The following is a 24,593-nucleotide window of genomic DNA, read 5'->3' as shown; positions in this document are numbered from 1 at the left end:
ACGCTCATATTAAATACTGAAATTTTAAAATATGTTCAAGAGTTGGCAACACTTAATTCTAAAACTTGTGTGAAAACAGAAAGGAGTAGGTTCAGTAAGACCCCTTTTTGGCCTCAAAATATATCAGTTTTAGAAAATTGTAAAAATGTAATCGTTTAGATATTTATTGCAAAGTAGAATGCTTCTGCTACATAAATATGGGCTGTTTTTGACAAAACAATGCACATATATCGGGTACTAGCATCATTAAGTCATGCTAAATTACTGAAATCTTCACAATTGTAGCATTTTAGTTATATTTTAGACGGTTTCCGTCTGAAATGAAAGTGGCCGCATTCGTGTTCATTCATAATATTGAAATGTAAGTTGTATTTGATGATAATATGTATAAAGGTCGAGGATGAACACGGATGCGGCCACTTTCATTTTTGACAAAAACCATCTGAAAAGTGACGATTTTTAGCATATTTGATAGATTTTTCATATTTAAGCTAGAATCGGGGCGTTTTAAATGACTTATTAAGTTAAAATCTTCCCCATTAACTAATTGAATCAATTGAAATAGATACTTAAGTGTTTAGAAAGTGTCTAAAATCCTTCGTTAGATGAACTTGAAAATTGAGGCCGAAATCAGCCCTTACCGGACCTACTCCTTTGTTTGGAGAAATGTAACATTTTTCGTACTGAAGTGGTAGATTAAGAAGGAACATGAGAAATCCATGGAAACAAAAATATTTCATAGCAGATTTAAAGCTAGATAGTAAAAAACAAGCTCTAGTATTGTTATCGAATATTAAAATTAAAGCTAGATTTTTACATATTTTATTGCATGCCAGTTATACAAGATGATATATTATTATGAAAAGAGGTGCACTTATATGTGCATTGTATATGTTTATCAGGTCTGTTGTAAAGGGTCAAGGCTGGATTGGAGAATCTGTTATGCTAGTATTTGATTAATCTGTTAACTAATTTTGCTAGAGCTGTACACTTCTTACTCTTTCTAAGTATCATGTACTGTTATTAACTATCTAAATAGAGAAATATTCCAAACAGGAGATATTATTTCCCTCAAAACATGATTTATTGGAATTTTTATCAGTTTAACAGCCAAAGATGGTTTTGCAAAATAAGAAAACAAATTTACTTTCATACTGTATATTGATTTGTATGACCAACCACACCAATATTTCATTTGAGATGGTATCATGTTTTTTCTTAGATCTACTCTGAATAACCTTCTGACGTTAAGCAACAATCACTTTTTAATTGTTACATCAAATTTTTTAAGTTATGATGTCAAAGTTTACTGGAACTTGTGTGATTTTACATTATGGCGAACAGATTTGCATACAAGTGTAAATACATCTTTTAGTGACTGCCAATTTGAAAAAAAGTTTCAAATTAATTCGAATTAATGCTTCTTACCTGAAAGTAATTATTTTAGAACATTGTTCATTATAAACTTAGTATTTGTAAGTGGTGTGGCCTCTCTCAAAAGAGCTTACAATAGAGGAAGTTTCCCACTATAAGGACTTTGTAGTAAGGATTTCAGAAGACACCCATAAAAGTAGTATCTTAAGAGAGTTTTTTTTTTTAGAAAATCATTAAATTGACACCTTATAAATTTCATTTTAGCCTAATCCACAGAATCCTGTTCCCGGTTTTAGAAAACACATAGAAAGTACTCTAGGAGTAAAACCACATAAACACAGTATAACTACCGTCCTACAACCTGGGGTTAAAGTCAAAGTACGAGTTGGTTTCCAGCCTCGTGATGACATCTCCAGGACATCTTTAATACTCATCAGGTATGGATTTAAAAGATTAGGGTAAAAATATGACCAATATTCCTGAATTTTATCTTTCTCAAAGACATATAAGTATGAATGTGAGGTATAAAATATCAAACATGAAATTATGTTTCAAGTGAAATTTATGTATTTGGGAACAGATAATAGAAAAAATCTTATTATTATATCTTGCAAGAATATTGGACTTCAGAATTTATTTTAAATGATTAAAAGGAATACATGTGATTTATCTTATTAGTTGATAAATTTGAAAATTGTTGTTTGGTTTTTTTTAAACCCATCAGTATAAAAATAAATTTTTGAAATATCTTATATATGTTTTTTTTTGTCAACTGCGTAATTTGATAATTCATATTTTGTTTTCAGAAATAATTTAACAATAATAGATGCAATAGTCGTACAAGGACAGGGTGGCAGAGGGGAAATGAAACTTAGTAATAAAAAACCAGGCTCTGGAATACCATTACAGTTTGATATGACAGAAAAACATCTTAAAAATTGTGATCGTAAGTTTTTAAGGGAAACTTTACATTGTAATTTAACATCCAGTATGATTTCAAGTTTTCAGACAGTAGTATTGAAAAGTATGATCAATATAAAGAGTTATTCTACACTTGTCACAGTTGAACATAAAAACGATAAATAAATTTCACAAAAAAGACATTCGAATGCTAACAGTTTCCTAACTGCATCCTACAAAACACTGGACAGAAAGAATCTTTTCCTTTCTAAAACAAACTTCTTTTAAAACATCATCATTGTGGGTCTCATTTGGGTCTAAGCGTGACGCAGGATTGCCGATTTTTTGTAAGCGTGACACGTGAAAGTCAAATAATTGTGCCGTGAAAACGGGAAATAACAAAAAATTGAGAATTGCTTATGTACATAGTATAAGCAGAATAAGAGAATCTGACAAAACAGTAAGCAGGATCCGGGATCAGAACCCCCCAATGAGACCCCCATCATTTAAGGCAAACTCTTTTAGTTCTTAACTATATTTATTGATGTTTGAAGATTTAACAATTAAATCTATTGTATGTTTGTTTTATTTGTTTTCCTTTCATTTGAATTGTATATAAACAATTTAATGTCATGGTGTTGGTAATCCTACTGTGACATAATCTTCAATTTATTACTCAAGTTTGTCACTCTGTGGTTGGTAAAGATTGATTTGACAACAAAAATTGTGTAAAGATTTGTTGTAAATTTTTCAAATAATTGAATAGGTACCCTCTTTATGTTAATGAATCACTTGATCCCTACATTTTATATTCTTCATAAAAATGTATGGACTTTTCTATGATTGTATATAATTTCTGTTGAAACAAAACAGAGTATATATGTTTAATTACATTTTATATTTCAGGAAAGAAACAAACAAAAAATACCATTCCTAATTTTACAGTAAGAAGATCATTTACATTAAAAAATACAGGAGAATTACCATTTTATGTGCATGGTTATGCCATTAATAATTCTCCTTGTGAAGGATATGGTTATAAAGTTTTAGACTGTGATGGTTTTGAATTATTACCGAATTCCAGTAAAAAAATAGATATAGCGTGAGTATTCTTTGGGTTAAAACAAATTTGAAGTTGTCTATTAACAGGAACTTTTAGCCAGGACTTTAATTTTAGGTCATCTTAAGCATGTTCTCAGAGTTTTATGTTCTAGATAATAAAATTGTAAATGGAAATGTGGAATATGTCAGAGTAGATACAACAACCAGACCAAAGAGCCGATAATAACTGAAGGCCACCCCTGGGTCTTCAATGCAGTAAGAAAATCCTGCAGCAGGGTTAAACATGTTTTGTGAGATCTCAACCTTCCCCTTATACCTCTAGCTAATGTAGAAAAAAGAAACACACAGCAATACGCACAGTTAGTTTAAAAGAAGTCTGATGTCTATATAGGTAACAAAAGAAACTAAGCAAACGACAATGATACATAAATTAACAAAGGACTACTATCAGTTGATCAAATGAAAGACTGACCGCAGACCGGCAGAAAAATGATTATTATTTTTTTTAATTGTTAAAGATAGAAAATTGTACAATTAAAACACAATGGGCAACAACACACAGATTATTATAGAATGTTTTAGTACTCTGTAGGTTGCAATTTAATCAGGTAAAATAATTCCCTGACACATAAATTAAAGTATATCTATTTCTTTTTCAGGTTTACTCCAGATTTTACAATGTCAAGAATAAGACGGAGTTTAACAGTTTTTACAAGCCTGGGTGGTTCAGCTAATTATACATTACAAGCTACAGTTCCCCCTCATACCCTGTCTAAGTGTTCTGCTGCTTTACCCAGACCTAACTGGGAACCAGTATTATATTACTCAATAACTTGTGTTATGGGTTTCCTTTTATTCTGCATATTAGTTGCTGCTTATTTTGAAGCTGATAGAATTTTTGTTGCTGATATTATTCGTCGAAAAGTTAAAAATAGTACACTTAACCAAAATCCTTACGATAAATCCAAAGTTTTTGATTTAAAACAAGTCGCAGGATTACATCATAACAATAATACTCCGGTACAACCGAAGAAGGTTTTAATTCCTACTAAACCACCTGATATCACTCTACCAATCAAAGAAATATCAAACGGACACACAAACAGATTTACAGAAGAAAAACAGCAGCTAACAGAGGAGAAGTCATTCTTCACAACATTTTTAACAGTTGCTAAAAGGTTCTTTGCCCCGAAGCCTTCAAATCGTGGCAGACCTAAAATTAACCGTCAGAATTCTCGGGATAAAGATGTCGAAAGCAAAAGTACACGTGTTATCGATAGAAGTAAACCTGTTGACCCTCCAATTTCTGAGAAATCCATTGAGCAGCAGAAGTCAAAGCGAACAAAGGCAGCTAAACGTCAGAGTAGTGCTGAAGAGGTTCAACTTACCCATGACAGGAAAGTTAGCAAGGAGTTAAACCATGTTGACAAAAAGGTTTCCTCGAAACTAAATAACCATGACAACAAAAACAATACTAAAAATAAACAACCTGTTACCATGACAACAGATGTAGAAACAACTGAAAAATTGAGACAACAATCCAGTTATGAAGGTATGTGTTACTTATATTTCATGTTTAAATGATCAATTTTTGCAAATTTCCTAATAGATAATCCCACAAATGATGACAGTATTCAATACTAGGCACCCACTCTAAGAATGAGGCTATATTGCATTCACTTTGTTTGTTTGATTGTCAAACATAAATTTCATTCACAGTTTTCTTATGTACTAATCTACAAAACAATGTCTTCTGAGTTTTCTGTACTTAAGTTAAATTAAAAGTGAAAAACTGTTGTAGCATCAACTTGACCAAAATTGAAAATTACGAATGTGGAGCAATAGCTTAATTAGCTTGTAAGCTAGATATAGGGTTTCACAGTCTGGAAAATCTTATTCACATCATACATATTATATTTTATATTTATCTTACTGGCCTCCATTATACATGTATAGCCAATAATGCTAAAAGTGACTTTAAACACCAACAACTATCATCTATAGGTACCTTTATTATGTATAGTACCTTCTGTCTCAAATATATTTATTTATAAATTACTTGATTTTGAATGTTGAATTTGTAGGAAAATCCAAGAAGAAACAGAAGAACAATAATAAGGCAGAACTGAGTTTACATATACCAGTGTTTGTCTCCCGAATAAGTCAAGAGGACGATACGTCTTCTACAACCACTGAATCGTCTAATGGTGACGGGGATGAAAAGGTATCTAGGTTTTTACCTTATGATTATGACTTTAGAGTCTGGAATTAATATTTATTCAGATTTTTATAAAAAAAAAGAGATGTGGTATGATTTCCAATGAGACAAATTTTCAACATGATGTAGATATAAGCAACTGTAGGTCATTATACAGCCAACCATGAGCAAAACTCATACTGTCCAGTCTGCTATAAAAGAACCAAACATAACACATGTTAAACAATTTTGATGAAAACAAATAAGATAGACAGCATTCATGTTTGTTGAAGTCCTGAGCAGGCTTCCCTACTTGGGTTTGTGCCATTTTGACATTTTTGGGGAAAGACGGCTTCAAGCCGTCAATTCCCTAATGGGGTTGGCCAGAGTATCATTCCCTCACGTCAATCGTTTTGTTTTGATAGTTTGGAAACCCCCTCAAAATGTCATACTGAAATTGATGACAAGGAGAACAGATTGACTTTAAATACATTTTTTACACATTTCCCTTCTGTTTCTCGTGAAATTATCGTATATTGAGCTTTCCCTTACACTATATACGTTTCTTTTACAGTCTGGAAAAATCAGTATTACGAAATATTCTAAATATATCTAACCTAGTGACGTCATTGTTGGTATGCCACACAGGGATATCCTAAAATTATATCCTATATTATAAAAATCATTCACAGTATTTGTATACTAATTTAAAATCCGTATTTGTTAAATGTAAACATAATGATGTTTGCTGTAGTGTAGATCATTCATACACCAACATGCAATGCTTTAATCTGAGGCTATAATCAGATAATTTGTAGGTAAACTTTCGCGGTAAACAATGTCAATGGGGATACATGAGATTGGGGAGAGAAACGACAGTTTTCATTGTTTCTGTAAAGTTCTGTTTTTAGAATCTTCCTCCAATTCAGAAGCACCTCCATTGATGAAAATTAAAGTAAATGTTTCTGAACACTTAAAATGTGACATTTAGTATATGATAAGTAGTCTTCTATATAACAAAAAATTTGTGTACCAACATAATTATTGAAATGGTTAAAAAAAAATTAAAAAAATTAAATGTTGCTGTTTGTAGTTTATACCTATTGAGATTGGGGAGAGCAACTGCAGTTTTCATTCTTTCTGTAAAGTTATGTTTTTAGAATCTTTCTCCAATTAAGGAGCACCTCAATTGATGAGTAATTACCCACTAAAATGAAAGTTAATGTATCTGAACACTAAAAATGTCACATTAAGTATATATATAAGTAATCATCAATTAAAAAATAATTTTGCGTACCAACATAATTATTGTAGTGGTCATTTTTAGCTCACCTGGCCCAAAGGGCCAAGTGAGCTTTTCTCAGCACTTGGCGTCCGGCGTCCGTCGTCCGTCGTCTGTCGTCCGTCGTCTGGCGTCGTTAACTTTTACAAAAATCTTCTCCTCTGAAACTACGGGGCCAAATTTAACCAAACTTGGCCACAATCATCATTGGGGTATCTAGTTTAAAAAATGTGTCTGGTGACCCGGTCAACCAACCAAGATGGCCGCCACGGCTAAAAATAGAACATAGGGGTAAAATGCAGTTTTTGGCTTATAACTCAAAAACCAAAGCATTTAGAGCAAATCTGACATGGGGTAAAATTGTTCATCAGGTCAAGATCTATCTGCCCTGAAATTTTCAGATGAATCAAACAACCCGTTGTTGGGTTGCTGCCCCTGAATTGGTAATTTTAAGGAAATTTTACTGTTTTTGGTTATTATCTTGAATATTATTATAGATAGAGATAAACTGTAAACAGCAATAATGTTCAGCAAAGTAAGATTTACAAATAAGTCAACCTGACCCAAATGGTCAGTTGACCCCTTTAGGAGTTATTGCCCTTTATAGTCAATTTTTAACCATTTTTCGTAAATCTTAGTTATCTTTTAGAAAAATCTTCTCCTCTGAAACTACTGGGCCAAATTAAACCAAACTTGGCCACAATCATCATTGGGGTATCTAGTTTAAAAAATGTGTCCGGTGACCCGGCCAACTAACCAAGATGGCCACCACGGCTAAAAATAGAACATAGGGGTAAAATGCAGTTTTTGGCTTATAACTCAAAAACTAAAGCATTTAGAGCAAATCTGACATGGGGGTAAAATTGTTTATAGGGTCAAGATCTATCTGCCCTGAAATTTTCAGATGAACCGGACAACCTGATGTTGGGTTGCTGCCCCTGAATTGGTAATTTTAAGGAAATTTTGCTGTTCTTGGTTATTATCTTGAACATTATTATAGATAGAGATAAACTGTAAACAGCAATAATGTTAAGCAAAGTAAGATTAACAAATAAGTCTACATGACCGAAATGGTCAGTTGACCCCTTTAGGAGTTATTGCCCTTTATAGTCAATTTTTAACCATTTTTCGTAAATCTTAGTAATCTTTTACAAAAATCTTCTCCTCTGAAACTACTGGGCCAAATTAATCCAAACTTGGCCACAATCATCTTTGGGGTATCTAGTTTAAAAAAGGTGTGGCGTGACCTGGTCAACAAACCAAGATGGCCGCCACCGCTAAAAATAGAACATAGGGGTAAAATGCAGTTTTTGGCTTATAACTCAAAAACCAAAGCATTTTGAGGAAATCTGACATGGGATAAAAATGTTTATCAGGTCAAGATCTATCTGCCCTGAAATTTTCAGATGAATCGGTCAATCGGTTGTTGGGTTGCTGCCCCTGAATTGGTAATTTTGAGGAAATTTTGCTGTTTTTGGTTATTATCTTGAATATTATTATAGATAGAGATAAATTGTAAACAGCATTAATGTTCAGCAAAGTAAGATCTACAAATAAGTCAACATGACCAAAATGGTCAGTTGACCCCTTTAGGAGTTATTGCCCTTTATAGTCAATCTTTAACCATTTTTCATAAATCTAAGTAATCTTTTACAAAATCTCCACTGAAACTACTAGGCCACAATCATCTTTGGGGTATCTAGTTTGAAAAATGTGTCCGATGACCTGGCCATTCAACCAAGATGGCCGCCACGGCTAAAAATAGAACATAGGGGTAAAATGCAGTTTTTGGCTTATAACTATGAATTCAAAGCATCTAGAGCAAATCTGACAAGAAGTTAAATTGTTAATCTAGTCAATATATATCTGCCCTGAATTTTTCAGATGAATTGGACAACTGGTTGTTGGGTTGCTGCCCTCCAATTGGTAATTTTTAAAGAAATTTTGCCGTTTTTGGTTATCTTGAATACTATTATAGATAGCGATAAACTGTAAACAGCAATAATGTTCAGCAAAGTAAGATCTACAAATAAGTCAACATGACCTAAATGGTCAATTGACCCCTTAAGGAGTTATTGCCCTTTATAGTCAATTTTTAACAATTTTCATTAATTTGGTAAATATATGTAAATTTTTACCAAATATAGTTCTCTGTTACTAATGGGCAAAGTTCATTATAGATATAATTGTAAGAAGCAAAATCGTTCAGTAAAGTAAGAACTTCAAACACATCACCATCACCAAAATACAATTTTGTCATGAATCCATTTGTGTCCTTTGTTTAATATGCACATAGACCAAGGTGAGCGACACAGGCTCTTTAGAGCCTCTAGTTTATTTTAATATTGCTTTTTGTAGTTTAAAGCTATTTATTCATGAATTTTACAGATATATCAAAATGTGGGATCTGGAAACAAACATCACACAGCTTATATCAATCATATTTGATTTTATAAGTACATGTATCCCTGTGATGAGAGTTGTAACTGGGAACTTTATCAATGGAAAAATGATATAGATTTTTCAGTCCTCACTTTCTTGAGAAAACTGTCACAAAAAATTGAGAATGGTCTTGGCCTGCCGTTCAGTTGTACATAATTAAAATTCTAAAATATATTGTAGTAGTTGTTAAATTCAATTGAATTTTAGATAATTAATTCCCAACTTTAATCAAATGTTTTGATTTAGAAGGTGCAGATCTCATTGGTCCAAATTGTCTCTATGATGAATTCTTGACTAAGGAAATGAAATAACAATAAACAACAATTAGTTTCATTATTGTTAGCCTTTCTATATGTTTTAGCTGTTCTTTTGCTCATTCTTTGTATTTAGACTATCAACAGATACCCCCTAAAAATTGAAACAATGGCCGTCTTTTCCCTCAGAGCTCTTCAGCTCTTTGATTATAATTCATTTTACATCAGACTTTCAACGTTACCTGATGACCTAACTGAAAACACTGTTTTTATTATTGCAAAAAAAGATACAGTAATGTCAGAATTTATAGTAGCAACATAATTTGTATGCCAAAACTTGTATACTCTTTTTTAACTTTGCCAAAAAAGATAAAATGTTGGATTTATTTTTATACTTTTATAGAGTTCAAGTGCTAGAGAATCTACACCAGAACCTCCTCCCCCTCAACCACCCAAATCAAAGAAAAAATCCAAGACTCCAGTCCATTCACACGGACATATTGATGACGATGATGAGGACTTTGAACTTACATCTAAATCCAAGGCTTATAATAGAATCAAATCCTCCACTAAAGATGCTACATGTAATGGTGGAAATATCTTACAGCCTAGGTAAGGAGCAAATACATTCTGAGTCATGATATTTTATTTTTGTTGTTGCAACTTTTCCATGAAGATTTATTTGTCATTTAGCTAGAATTTCCTATGTACTTTTCAATGAAAAAAAAAAACAAGTTTAAATTAGCATGACTGAAAATGTTGATCTATTTTGCTATACAATTTAACTGAAGTAAGTTAGTTTCAAAAGATGTAAACCAATTTAAGGTAATAAATTTAACAATATATAGGGCCTTGGTGGCCAAGTTATCTTAGTTGTTCATCTATCATGTTCATTTGCATTTCAACCCTTGGTATTAGGAATCCAGACTTCTCATTGTGAGTTGTGTACAACTTTCATCTCAGGATCTAATTGAAACTGATTTTTTTTGGTTTTTTTTTTTTGCTTGGCACTCCAGCTTTCCTCACCAATAAAAATAAATTTGCTGCCATTATTATATAGCCAAGAATGCTGAAAGTGGCATATTGAAGACAAACAAACAATATTCATTTCATATATAACTTTAGTAACGACAAGACAACAAATGATTGAATACAACCATACCATTTTTTAGATACATAAAGCATAAAAAGAGAAACATCTCAACTGTTGAATACAATTTATAAACAAAAAAGTATCACTTCTGAGCACAGAATGTACACATTTACTGACTAATTAAGTCCCCTTAAAATAAAGATACAAAGTTATGTACCAGAAGCAATCAGATTTTACTTGACTTAAATTTCAACCTTAGGTAATTAGTTTGCTTGTTGTACATATAAACATTTAAGTAAATGTTGAACTCTGTTGTGTTTTATTTGTAAATGAAATTGTACTATTTTCAGCGTAGAACAAATTATTAACAAATTTGGTATATTATTGTAAGTAAAAGTGGCATTTCTATCTATCTGTGGGATTTTATTTTCTTATTGCTTATCTAAGGTGGATACAGTTCCACGTTAATTGTTGTACTACACGGGTTTATAAATTAAAAAAACCAAAGTGTTCATTTTTATTTAGATGTTAATTATTCAGCGCACCTTGCTTTATTCTGTTTCATATGAAAACATTGTTCATTTTTTAACTGCCAAAAATGGTCACTTTATATGGGACCATGTATGTTAATGGATTGCACAATTTCTATACTTTTGATGCCTTTACTTGTAAATGTGAAATGATAATTCCTGAAGTTGAAACTGTATTTTAAAGCAGCTTTGTTTTGATAAGTTCAGTCTGGCTGATAGTGAATGCATGAAGAAGAAGAAAACTTGAGGTGGTCAGTTGAAAAATGGTTTAAGAATATTCATTTCATTTCATTTCTCAATGTTAAGGCATGACAGTCTAATTGATGAAACATTCAGATGGTTGCAGGGGGGGATTACTGATTTCTTACTCAATTCTGCATTATTTCATCTAAATTGCTATTAAAAGTTAAGCAATTTGCACTGTTACAGCTCTTCAATAAAAGCATGCAAAGCAAACCTTTGATCAACGTACTTGCTATGTTTGCTTGGATGTTTGCAAACAATAGGTAGGTGAAGTTTCAGTCTGTTTTATTGTCAAGCCTGTGACTTTTGTCGCAGAAAGCTTGACATAGAGATAGTGATCCGGGGGCGGCGGCGGCTACAGTGGCTATGGGGGCGGCCTTAGCTAACTTCTTAAAAGCTTTATATTTCAGAAGGTGGAAGACCTGGAAGCTTCATACTTTGTATATAGATGCCTCATGTTAGGATGTTTCAGTCAGTCACATGTCCATTGTCCTTGACCTCATTTTCATGGTTCAGTGACTACTTGAAAAAAATGTGAATATTTTTTGTAATGTTAAATTCTCTCTTATTATAAGTAAAAGGATGACTATAATTGGTATGTGCATACCTTGTAAGGTCCTCATACCCGTCAGACAGTTTTCACTTGACCTCAACATTATTTCATGGATCAGTGAACAAGGTCAAGTCCATATCTTAGATATTATAAGCAGTTGGTCTAGTATATTCAGTGTATGGAAGAACTGTAAGGTGTACATGTGCAACTGGCAGGTGTCATCTGACCTTGACCTCATTTTCATGGTTCAGTGGTTATAGTTAAGTTTTTGTGTTTTGGTCTGTTTTTCTTACACTGTATGCAATAGGTCTATTATATTTGGTGTATGGAATGATTGTAAGGTGTACATGTCTAGCTGGCAGGTGTCATCTGACCTTGACCTCATTTTCATTGTTCAATGGTCAAAGTTAAGTTTTTGAGTTTTGGTCTTTTTTTCTAATACTATATGCAATAGGTCAACTATATTTGGTGTATGGAATGATCTATATGTCAGTAGCATAGGATTTATTTGACCTTGACCTCAATTTCATGGTTCATTGCTCAGTGTTAAGTTTTTGTGTTTTGGTCTGTTTTTCTTAAACTATAAGCAATAGGTCAATTATATGTATTGATGGAAAAATTGTTAGCTGTACATGTCTGGCTGGCATGGTTCATCTGACCTTGACCTCATTTTCATGGTTCATTGGTCAATGTTTTGTTTTCTTGGTTACTATTAAGTTTATGTGATAGTTGTAGTAAAGCTTTATATTACGGACTATCAACATAATATCAATGATTGGTAAAGAAGGAGAGACATTTCAGTGTGTGCACTCTTGTTTATACTGGGATTTGATTGGAAATAAAAATTGACATGAAATGAAGTTAATGTTAATTGTTCAGTTAAATTCCAGAATATAGTAAACAAACTACCTACCTGTTGTTTACAAACATCCAAACAAACATAGCAAGCAAGTTGATCAAAGGTTTGCTTTGCATGCTTTTATAGAAGAGCTGTAATTTGTATTAGAACTGTTGTTATACAAGCACATGATGTCCTGCTTATTGGCTCCATTGGGTCATGAAGATTCAAGAATTTAATCAAATGACTGTCTTTACCCTATCAAATAGATACATAAAATTAAGTAAAAAGTACATTGCGTAATTATTGCAAAATAAACTATTCAGTATGATACTAAATATGATTATTTTTAGGATGCAAACTGTAAGAAAAAACTTCTTTTTTCTCAAGACAGAGGCCTTTATAGGTTATATAACAACAACTTAATCACTCTATACTCCAGAATTCTTCATTTGTTTAATACCTCATCATGTTTTTTATTGTAACTGATAACAAGGTGAATTATCACTGTCGTTTTCATGAATTAAACTGTATACTAAATGTGTTTTCATAGATCATGTTCATTTATCACAATTTTTTAAACAGATATTATTCATTTAAACAAATCACAAGTATAAATTTGTTTTAAATAAAAAATCAATATTAATATGGAAGATTTGTTTTTATTTCAGAACATATGAGTTGGATTACAATCCCGATGCTAAACAAGAGAAAAATAATGCCCTAGATATGGCCAACAAATCCAAGAAATCGACAAAAAATAAGAATAACAAGAAGAAAGGTAAGAGCAGGGGCTAGGCAAGCTAGAATGCAGATTTACCTTATCTTTTTAAAGGCTAGTAGTAGAAATGATTGTATCGGAATGTGTGGTCGATTATAGCAATGTTTGGTTATAGAATAATTTCAATATGTTCATTTTTATTGTAGATTTTCAAAATATCCATTAACCATCAAATTTTTTAAACTTTTAGTACAGTTACAAACCAGTACTGAATTATATTTCCAATTTACAAAGTTTGTGGGCAAAACAAAATGAATGTTTTGTTCTTGAACCACTTTATGAATAATTTTGATTAAAAAACAGCTCTTGATCTTGTCCCTGAAATAATTGGAAATAGTTTGAAGCTCCTTCAAACTGTTGGATTATCCCGTCATAAACTTTATGCTTTTTCTGATTTTGGTTGTTTTATTAAGGTGGTACCTAACACAACAGGGAGATAACTCTGTAAAATCAGCTAATGTTTTAATTACGTTGTGTTGTTAAGGGAATATTAAGCTTGTCAATGATCAAAATAAGTGTTTGTCAAACTGCTATATAACCAGTGTAATTTTTCTGATAAAACTGTTGGTTCAAATTTTTTGAATTTTTTATATTTTTGTAAAAGGGTCATAGTAAATACTTTGTCAAAATTTTAAGAAAATTAAACGAGCCAAATTAATTTTAATTTAAGTGTTGGGTACCACCTTAACTTTTTCCTATAGTTAACTATAAAGCAAAGAATATGCTACTAAATAGACATGCTATCTTCTTATAAACGAAAAGTCTGTTGTCTGAAGTAGAGCTATTTCTCTAGCCTCTCATTATGTTATACCACAATCTATCACCTTGATTTTCTCAATACAATGATTTCTAGTATAGCCTAAGAGTTTGGATGTTGATTTTCTTTATTTGTTTTGAAGTGTAAAGATTTACAGCCATGCTACAGTTATATGTTGAAGAAAGATTTGCTTGAATTATTCAAATGATGTGTTCATTTTAATTTTAATGCATGATCGAACAAAGAAACTTGCAAACTAACTAGATTGCTGTTGAACATACTTTTGTAGAAGAGCTGTAAATTTGTGCTGTAAAATACATTCAATTTGCAAACATTTCAACAAGGAAAAAGAGGATGTTTATACATTTTTCAATTAATAGAATGGTTCCAAATTCACATTAAAAACTTCAAATATAACAGATAAAGTGTTCCAACATCCAAACTCAATTATTATATGAAGTAGTGATTATATACATATAAATTGATTACTGATAGCTTGCTTAATGACAAATGGTAAATACTCCATAAATATTCAGGAGAACAAATTAACAATACAACAGGTAGGTTGTCCAGAATAAAGGACATGAATTTGGACTGCCACTGGAATAAGGTTGTGTTGAATTAGGGCAAAATTTAACTTAAGTAGTGAATTTCCCGGTATTTCCAAAATAAGCTTCTGAACTAGTTCTATGAAGGAAAGTATAGCTTATGTCTATATCAATTAGACAGCAACCTAACAACAACAAATTAACAAAAGAGATGAGTTTGCCTGCTTGTTATCCAATAAGCTTTTAAGTGGTTTTGCTTTTGTCAATGCAAAATAGCAAATGATTCGATAAAATGAATATAACATTGGAAATTTTGCTCCATGAAAAAAATCAGTTTATTATCTGCACACTTATAACAACGTTCTACCAATTTTCAGAAGAAAGTTTTGAAAATATTGACAAACTGGATGGTAATAACATACACTTCACTCTAAATATACACAAGCACTCTCCATGTCCTAAACTCATGCACAGTTACCTTTGATCTACACCTGTGTCTCAAATCTTTCTCTGAAACTACTAGAAAAGGTTACAGCAGAATGCATTTAGTGTGAAGGTAAAGGTAATATATTTGGTTAGCTTGCTTGCTAGCTGAACCATGAAGTTATTATTAGGTTAGTTAAACTATCCTCTTTTAAGAGTAGACTAGTCCTACATAAACTGGTATATTTGTCTGTTGGACTAGACTCAGAAAGGAGGGTAGTATTCCTAACCTAATAATGACTTTGGGGTTCAGCTAGCAAGCAAGCTAACCAAAGATTCTACCTTTACCTACATACTCAATGCCTTCTGCTGTAAATCAAATTTGGGCCTTTTTTTGTTTTTTTAATGAGGTCTTCAGGAAAAGTGAAGTCACATTGCTTCCTGGCATCATGATTTTTAAATAGTAATAATAAAACTTGTGGAATGTATGCCTGTTTATTTATGTATAAGGTCCAACATAAAGAAGGAATTAACATTTCCAGTTAGAGACTTGAATTCTAGATGGTCGTCATTGTTCTCAAGATACATTTGATATGAGAAATAATTTTCCCAAAAGATTTATAGTGTAACTTGCCTAATCAGACACACTAGGAGACCAGAAAAAAAATGTCCGAATTAAGCAGGGTGTCGAAATACCCAGGTTTTTTCTGAAAAGATAGGCATATTTTGGGACCATGAAAATTTGTAGGTTAAAGCAAGATGTTGGAAAACACGGGTATCGGATAAGGCAGGTTACACTGTAGTTACAAAGTATGACACAAGTTATGGAGTGGTATTTTATTTTCTTGAAAAGTCCTTACATTTAAAAGTAAAAGTATAAGGATATTCAGTAGAATAATCAATATAGACAAAACTGTTTTTTTTTTTTTTTTCTGCTTTTTAATATTACCCAAGATATTTGCCTTTAGTTACAATTCTTTAATTTCTCCCACATTGTGCAAGCAGTAACTATCAAATTGTGTTTAAAATGCATTTTGCAAAATCATCAATTATATGTTCCACTTTATAAGATGCTTGAAAACTTGAAAAACATTTTTGAAACCTATATAAAATTATTTTATTTAATTTTCTTTTATTGTTTATTGCAATTTGCAAACTTGCAAATTATACAAGTAGTGTAGAATTATTGAAATGGGGAGGGTTGTAGTAGAATTAGATTGTACTGTGTTCTCTATCTCTGCTTAGCTTTGCTTCCTCCCCTATGTATACTAAATGTTCAATGTAATCTGAAGTTTGATATATTTCATATAATTTCCTATGGCGGTACTATCTTTTTTGTGTGCATGTCTTGAATTTTATAGAGATTAAATTATTGTCAATGTTTAAAAATAGAAAGGATAAATGTTTATTAGCTGCTGATGGATTTGTCCATATTACAATATTTTATCTGAGTTGAAGATCTTAACTTGATATACCCTTCTCTCGCCTGCCCACACTCCTAATAACCACAACATATATGCCTTACCCACAAAACATATGTTCAAGAATTGAGTATTTGAACTGAAACATACAACCAAGACAGTATGCATATGCCAATAAGTCTATGACCTATAAAGTGGCTAATTAAAGGGCTTAAAATTGCACTTTTTTAATAGCAATAGGTTTGTCCTGTTTTAAAGAGATTTTCCCTACAATAAATCTTGATAATTTCCTTAAGTTGTATGTAAGTGATATTGCATAATTGTTACAGTTTCTGAGCTGTAAGTTCTAAAAAAAGTTTTTTTTTAAAAAGGCAATCAAAAGAAACACATGTCAAATATATTACTCATATTTCAAGTCTTAAATTTGCACTTGTTTAACCTTTCCTTGTCTGGTTGCCTCAATGATATAAGGGAACACAAGTAATTGCACTTTGTATTATTTAGACACTAGAAGAAATATTTGATCTGAAATGAGTCTATATTTAATGAATTTTAAAGTAAACTTTCCATTCAAATGCCATCAGTAGCTAATTTCTTCGTTATTCATCTTCAAATTTCCTGTTATTCTAATTTTTGAGTTTTTATCTTTTCATATTTTTTTTTTGGCATGGAAGCTTTATATGTATTGTGTTTGTGTATAGGTGTCAACAAATGGCAACAGGACAGCTCTTCTGGGAGTGAACGGGAAGACACCCAGCCCGTGTGGGATATGCCGAATCACGAATCACCGGGTTAGCTCTACTATTCTTATAATCACACATATAATGCTTAATCACTACATAAGAATTAAAAAGCATTGATGAGTTTGACCATATTACTACCAAAAAAATGTCTTTTCTTTATAAAATAAGTAAAATGCCAGGTATATTTTAATATAGTTATAACAGCATTTTTAGCCCTAGTTCAGATAATGGTACATTGCCTTTATTTACCTTGTGTCTGTATTTCTGTTAATAAAATTCAAAACAGATTTCTTTTATTAGCTGAAAAAAGATACCTTTAACTTTTATTTATTGTCAAATTATTTAAAAGAAAATCACCTTGACTACAGATTTCTTAAAAAACAATATGTTAAAATAAAGAGCATGAAAAATGTGTTTACAGATAAATTTTATTTCAAATTTCCCATACTTTAAAAAAAATATTATTAGAATTCACACTTTAAACCCCATAATCTTGGTTCAAACCCATCTATGCTTATGGTAATTTTGCTTTTAATAAAACACATAAATCTAAATAGAATATCTTCTGCAATAAATACACATAGATCACCATACACACTAGAATAATTATAATTTATAGTATGTTTTGTTTTATTTATAACTTATCTATGTTGTCCGTTGCATGAATTACAAGTTATTTCCCTTTAATTCCTAACTAACATTCAATTCTGCATGATGACCCGAGGAACATTTATTCTCTTGCTTTAATTTTGTTAAAAGAAGTTTTCACTATATTTCTTGATTCGAAATAGCTTTTTAACCTTGCCCTTGTTTGGTGTGGATATACTGAATACAATTAACAGAGATGGGATAACAACAACAACAAAATAATTTCCAGAACTTTTTTAAGAATAAATCTATAAAGTATAACAAATTATTTCTACTACATTATCAACAGTATTTTCTTTTCAACCTAAAATGCTTGAGGTTTAAGAAGTCTGTACTTAAGGTCAGTTACTAGTGTTCTCTAGTATAACATTGTTTAAGGATTTCCTGATAGAACTGAAGCTTAGGTGAATTTCCACTAAGAAATCAGTTAAAATGTTTTTTTGTTTTGTTTACCCGCATTTTGATTCAGGAGCAAATTTAAGTCATAATCACTTAGTACACAGTTCAAGGTAATGTTTAAACTTGCAATATAGGCTAGCAGGCCATTTGTCTTTTATCTAGTGTTGGCTATTTAGATGTAATATTAGTTTTCAGTGCAAGCCTAATTGATAAAAAGTACATGTGATTGAATCTTCAGAGGTAATAATTTTAAAGAATACTTTCAATGTTGTAAATCAGTCTTCGAATTACTGTGGATTCATTTATTTTCGTGGGTAACAATTTTCGTTGGAATTCTAAAAACTTGCTTATTCATGGATATTTGATATCATGGTTTTGTCAATCTTTGTATTCAAAGCCTATTTAAAATATGTTATTTGTTGAACATTTGAATTCATGGTTCACCTGTACCCACGAAACCCACGTAAATTGGTATCCAACGATTATTAATGAATCCACAGTAGATGGATTTATGTTTAAGACATTAGGTGGATCTTTATGTAAGATTTCAGAGTGTGAGGTTGATATTTTCTGTTTTAGGAGATTTAAGCGAACTGTCCATCCAGACATCTAACTTTGAACAGAAGTTTAACAAGACAGTGACCGGAAGCTTCAGTCCAGAAACCTTGACCAGTAGTAGCCGATCAAGTAGTTACAGCAGTATTGTCAGTAACAGTAGTAATGAAACCCAGAAGGCAAAGAATGACAAGAGATTTACCTCCCCTTTCCCGACATATTCTGAAGCACCAGGTTTGTTCATATATTAGATACAAGAACTTTGTTTATTAACTTATGTTTATTGAAAAACTTGAGGTTGGTTTGCAAAGTTTAAGCAGAAAGCTTAATAACAGCTTTTATTCATGTTTTTGTTAAGAAAAAGAAAAATATAGATTTGGATGATATATTTTTTAGCAGCTTTTATTTTCACAAATATAAAAAGTAGTTCATGTGAGAAACAACAATAATCACAACAGTATATAATCTTGTTCTGTGTCAGTATGTTTACTATGATTCTTAGCTTTGTCTGTCAATCAAGAATGTCTGAATGACATAAAAATATAATGTCTGTATAAGAATGAAATTATAGAATTATTTGATTGTCTTGATTTTCCAAATTCTCCTTTCATACTAGGATAAAAAAAACATGTAGAAGATCTATGATATATAAAACCAGTAAACATACTTTTATGCCAATCTATGGTATTTTGATAAAGTAATTGTGTTTAAATTTCCAGGCACTATTGGATCCAAGTGTAAGACTCCCCCTGTAGGAAGTGGAAAGGTCAGAAGTGTGTGGAGTAATACCCCACCTACTACTCCAGATCCTATGTAAGTATAGATAGATACATAGTACTTCTTTAGGTCAACACACTGCTCCTGTAGAAAGTGGAAAGGTCAGAAGTCTGTGGAGTAATACCCCACCTACAACTCCAGATCCAATGTAAGTATATAGAGATACTGAAACAGTACTTCTTTAGGTATACACTCCCCCTGTAGGAAGTGGAAAGGTCAGAAGTGTGTGGAGTAATACCCCACCTACTACTCCTGATCCTATGTAAGTATAGATAGATACAGTACTTCTTTAGGTCAACACTCCCCCTGGTGAAGGATATAGTAGGGACTTTCAATTTCACAAGTTAAAAAATGAACGGATAAGGCCATCATCACCATGGCTAAAAAAGAATAAGCCCAACAGACAAACAATAGTACACAAAACACAACATAGAAAACAAAACACTGAGCAATGCGAACCACAACAAAAACTGGTGGTGATCTTTGGTACTCCTGAGGGTTAAGCAGATCATTATCAACATGTGGCACCTGTCATTTGGCTCATGTTAGTACAAACCTTGTGATTAGTTTAAATATATCAATTTTATTTCAAACATACCTAAAAAAGGGAAAGAGTATGATCAACTACTGCATTGAATATAACTAACATAAAGGTTGTCTTTAAAAAAATCATACTATAAAATTTTAATTTCTTTTTAGTGGAAATAGTTTTGGACTACAGACTATCCAGGAATCCAGACCAGTCCCCACCATAGAGAATGACCCATTCGGCACACCAGAGGCTCCATTTGGTAAGTGTACATAGTAAGGTACCATGTTAAAATTTATAATTTTATTTTTATGCCCCACCTACGATAGTAGAGGGGCATTATGTTTTCTGGTCTGTGCGTCCGTTCGTCCGTCCGTTCGTTCGTCCGTTCGTCCGTCTGTCCCGCTTCAGGTTAAAGTTTTTGGTCGAGGTAGTTTTTGATGAAGTTGAAGTCCAATCAACTTGAAACTTAGTACACATGTTCCTTATGATATGATCTTTCTAATTTAAATGCCAAATTAGAGTTTTGACCCCAATTTTACAGTTCACTGATAGAAAATGATAGTGCAAATTTCAGGTTAAAGTTTTTGGCTTCAGGTTAAAGTTTTTGGTCAAGGTAGTTTTTGATGAAGTTGAAGTCCAATCAACTTGAAACTTAGTATACATGTGCCCTATGATATGATCTTTCTAATTTAAATGCCAAATTAGAGTTTTGACCCCAATTTTACGGTTCACTGAACATAGAAAATGATAGTGCAAATTTCAGGTTAAAGTTTTTGGCTTCAGGTTAAAGTTTTTGGTCAAGGTAGTTTTTGATGAAGTTGAAGTCCAATCAACTTGAAACTTAGTATACATGTGCCCTATGATATGATCTTTCTAATTTAAATGCCAAATTAGAGTTTTGACCCCAATTTTACGGTTCACTGAACATAGAAAATGATAGTGCAAATTTCAGGTTAAAGTTTTTGGTCAAGGTAGTTTTTGATGAAGTTCAAGTCCAATCAACTTGAAACTTAGTATACATGTGCCCTATGATATGATCTTTCTAATTTAAATGCCAAATTAGAGTTTTGACCCCAATTTTACGGTTCACTGAACATAGAAAATGATAGTGCAAATTTCAGGTTAAAGTTTTTGGTCAAGGTAGTTTTTGATGAAGTTGAAGTCCAATCAACTTGAAACTTAGTATACATGTGCCCTATGATATGATCTTTCTAATTTAAATGCCAAATTAGAGTTTTGACCCCAATTTTACGGTTCACTGAACATAGAAAATGATAGTGCAAATTTCAGGTTAAAGTTTTTGGCTTCAGGTTAAAGTTTTTGGCTTCAGGTTAAAGTTTTTGGTCAAGGTAGTTTTTGATGAAGTTGAAGTCCAATCAACTTGAAACTTAGTATACATGTGCCCTATGATATGATCTTTCTAATTTAAATGCCAAATTAGAGTTTTGACCCCAATTTTACGGTTCACTGAACATAGAAAATGATAGCGCAAATTTCAGGTTAAAGTTTTTGGTCAAGGTAGTTTTTGATAAAGTAGAAGTCCAATCAACTTGAAACTTAGTATACATGTTCCCTTTGATAAGATCATTCTAATTTTAATGCCAAATTAGAGAATTTATTCCAATTTCACAGTCCTTTAAACATAGAAAATGATAGTGTGAGTGGGGCATCCGTGTACTGTGGACACATTCTTGTTAACAAGAAATTTTAGATGATGTTCTCAATGATTAAATGATGTGATTAATTTGGCTTTTGTGATTTGTATTCAATTCACTCACTAAAAGGGTTGGTTTAATGTATCTTGATTGAATAGTTTTGACACAAATGGAAAATCAGCATTTTAACTCCCCAAATTCACCACATATTTTAATTAATTAGAATCAAGTAAACACACAGATTACACCAATAAGTCAAATGCATTACCCATTCATGCCTTCAAAACTTTACTCTTTTTTTGTAGAAAGAAAAATCTAATTACTACTTTTATCTTTTGTTTACTTTAAATCATAAATAAAAACCAACATTTTAAAAACAGAGTCTGTGTATGCCTTTGGAAATGATACCCCATTTGAGAGCCAACAACAGCCAACATTGACTATGATGCAGAAATTACAGATGGACAGACGCAAGAAGATACAAGAGCACCAGATGAGAGTTATGAAAGGTACAAACAATACTTTTACATAAACACCTACAAAAGTTGGAATACTGGTACAAACAATACTTTTACATAAACACCTACAAAAGTTGGAATACTGGTACAAACAATACTTTTACATAAACACCTACAAAAGTTGGAATACTGGTACAAACAATACTTTTACATAAACACCTACAAAAGTTGGAATACTGTGGAATTATTTATTTATGTGGGTAGTGGGTACCAACTGTCGTGGATTAAAAAAAACTTATTTATTCATGGATATTAGATTTTGTGGTTTGCCGAAGTCTGCATACAAGCCTATAGAAAATTTGTCATTTGTTGAATATTTAATTTCATGGTTTAACTGTACCTACGAAAACAACAGTTGGTATCCAACGAATAAAGTGATTCCACATTAGATTGAAAGATAGAAAATAGACCTTTGATTCACATTGCATTTGAAAGATAATAATTAGACCTTTGATTCACATTGCATTTGAAAGACAGAAAATAGACCTTTGATTCACATTGCATTTGAAAGATAGAAAATAGACCTTTGATTCACATTACATTTGAAAGATAGAAAATAGACCTTTGATTCACATTGCATTCAAAAGATAGAAAATAGACCTTTGATTCACATTGCATTTGAAAGATAGAAAATAGACCTTTGATTCACATTGCATTTGAAAGATAGAAAATAGACCTTTGATTCACATTGCATTTGAAAGATAGAAAATAGACCTTTGATTCACATTGCATTTGAAAGACAGAAAATAGACCTTTGATTCACATTGCATTTGAAAGATAGAAAATAGACCTTTGATTTACATTGCATTTGAAAGATAGAAAATAGACCTTTGATTCACATTGCATTTGAAAGATAGAAAATAGACCTTTGATTCACATTGCATTTGAAAGACAGAAAATAGACCTTTGATTTACATTGCATTTGAAAGATAGAAAATAGACCTTTGATTCACATTGCATTTGAAAGATAGAAAATAGACCTTTGATTCACATTACATTTGAAAGATAGAAAATAGACCTTTGATTTACATTGCATTTGAAAGATAGAAAATAGACCTTTGATTCACATTGCATTTGAAAGATAGAAAATAGACCTTGATTCACATTGCATTTGAAAGATAATAATTAGACCTTTGATTCACATTGCATTTGAAAGATAGAAAATAGACCTTTGATTCACATTGCATTTGAAAGATAGAAAATAGACCTTTGATTCACATTACATTTGAAAGATAGAAAACAGACCTTTGATTCACATTGCATTTGAAAGATAGAAAATAGACCTTTGATTCACATTGCATTTGGAAGATAGAAAATAGACCTTTGATTCACATTGCATTTGAAAGATAGAATATAGACCTTTGATTCACATTGCATTATTTATATTATCAGATATATTTTATAATTTATTTTGTCATTTCAATTTTAGTTAAAACTTTTATTTATTGTGTTTTAATCCATATAGATAATAGCTATTATTCTTTTTTAAGTTACAGATATTTTATTTATATTTTCACTTTTTTATGTTGATATACCCGCACTCTTTGAATGGGGCACTTCATTGAATTTATCTTGTTTGTAAGTTTGTCCAACAAATATTTGTGTCACAATTTTCATAGGAACAACTGAACAGAATGACTTGATATTTGGTAAGCAGCTTGCAGTGTTGAGTTGTAACTTATAACGCCTTTTTGGAGCTGTCAAGAAACCTGCCAATACTTTAAATTTTTAGATATGTTGAAAGAATTTAAAAATTACCGTCACACTTTTCTCAAGATATTCAGAGCAGAATGACTTCATTTTTACTCAGAAGTTTGGCATTAATGAGTGTAATCAGTCAGTCACCTACTTCCTGTTTACTGATTGATTTGAATAAGTGTAGGGCGTATGCTAAGCACAACAACCATGCATTCTTGTTTATTACAATTTTAGATAATTTTTTATTATTTCAATCATTTGTAATAATTTTCCAGCTTTTCGAGCGAGACAGTTGTCTGTTGGTCAGTAGATACAGATTATGTTGTTAAATGTCTGTCTATGTCTGATCTAAATTTCATGCTGGTCTAGG

The 24,593-nt window shown here is 31.6% G+C and overlaps 1 protein-coding gene across 18 annotated transcripts in view; it reads left to right on the top strand.

The window, feature by feature from the left end:
* Window positions 1-24,593, top strand: part of LOC139485602 (transmembrane protein 131-like) — an 82,929-nt gene that overhangs the window by 52,920 nt on the left and 5,416 nt on the right. For 2 of the 18 annotated variants that reach the window (XM_071270200.1, XM_071270198.1), the window contains 15 exons: window positions 1,639-1,811; window positions 2,181-2,320; window positions 3,181-3,376; window positions 3,996-4,888; window positions 5,421-5,560; window positions 9,915-10,123; window positions 10,955-10,990; window positions 13,440-13,549; window positions 15,232-15,264; window positions 17,400-17,489; window positions 19,068-19,277; window positions 19,763-19,856; window positions 20,520-20,611; window positions 22,388-22,516; window positions 24,499-24,525. In XM_071270200.1, the coding sequence (XP_071126301.1) occupies window positions 1,639-1,811; window positions 2,181-2,320; window positions 3,181-3,376; window positions 3,996-4,888; window positions 5,421-5,560; window positions 9,915-10,123; window positions 10,955-10,990; window positions 13,440-13,549; window positions 15,232-15,264; window positions 17,400-17,489; window positions 19,068-19,277; window positions 19,763-19,856; window positions 20,520-20,611; window positions 22,388-22,516; window positions 24,499-24,525 (2,572 nt within the window). The remainder of the gene's footprint in view (window positions 1-1,638; window positions 1,812-2,180; window positions 2,321-3,180; window positions 3,377-3,995; window positions 4,889-5,420; window positions 5,561-9,914; window positions 10,124-10,954; window positions 10,991-13,439; window positions 13,550-15,231; window positions 15,265-17,399; window positions 17,490-19,067; window positions 19,278-19,762; window positions 19,857-20,519; window positions 20,612-22,387; window positions 22,517-24,498; window positions 24,526-24,593) is intronic. The other 16 variants (XM_071270207.1, XM_071270204.1, XM_071270210.1 and 13 more) reach the window with 11 other exon arrangements.

This window comes from Mytilus edulis, chromosome 8, assembly GCF_963676685.1.
Source record: "Mytilus edulis chromosome 8, xbMytEdul2.2, whole genome shotgun sequence".
NCBI classification, from domain to species: domain Eukaryota; kingdom Metazoa; phylum Mollusca; class Bivalvia; order Mytilida; family Mytilidae; genus Mytilus; species Mytilus edulis.
Note: the sequence above shows the minus strand (reverse complement) of the source record. Positions and strands in the feature narration are given on the sequence as shown.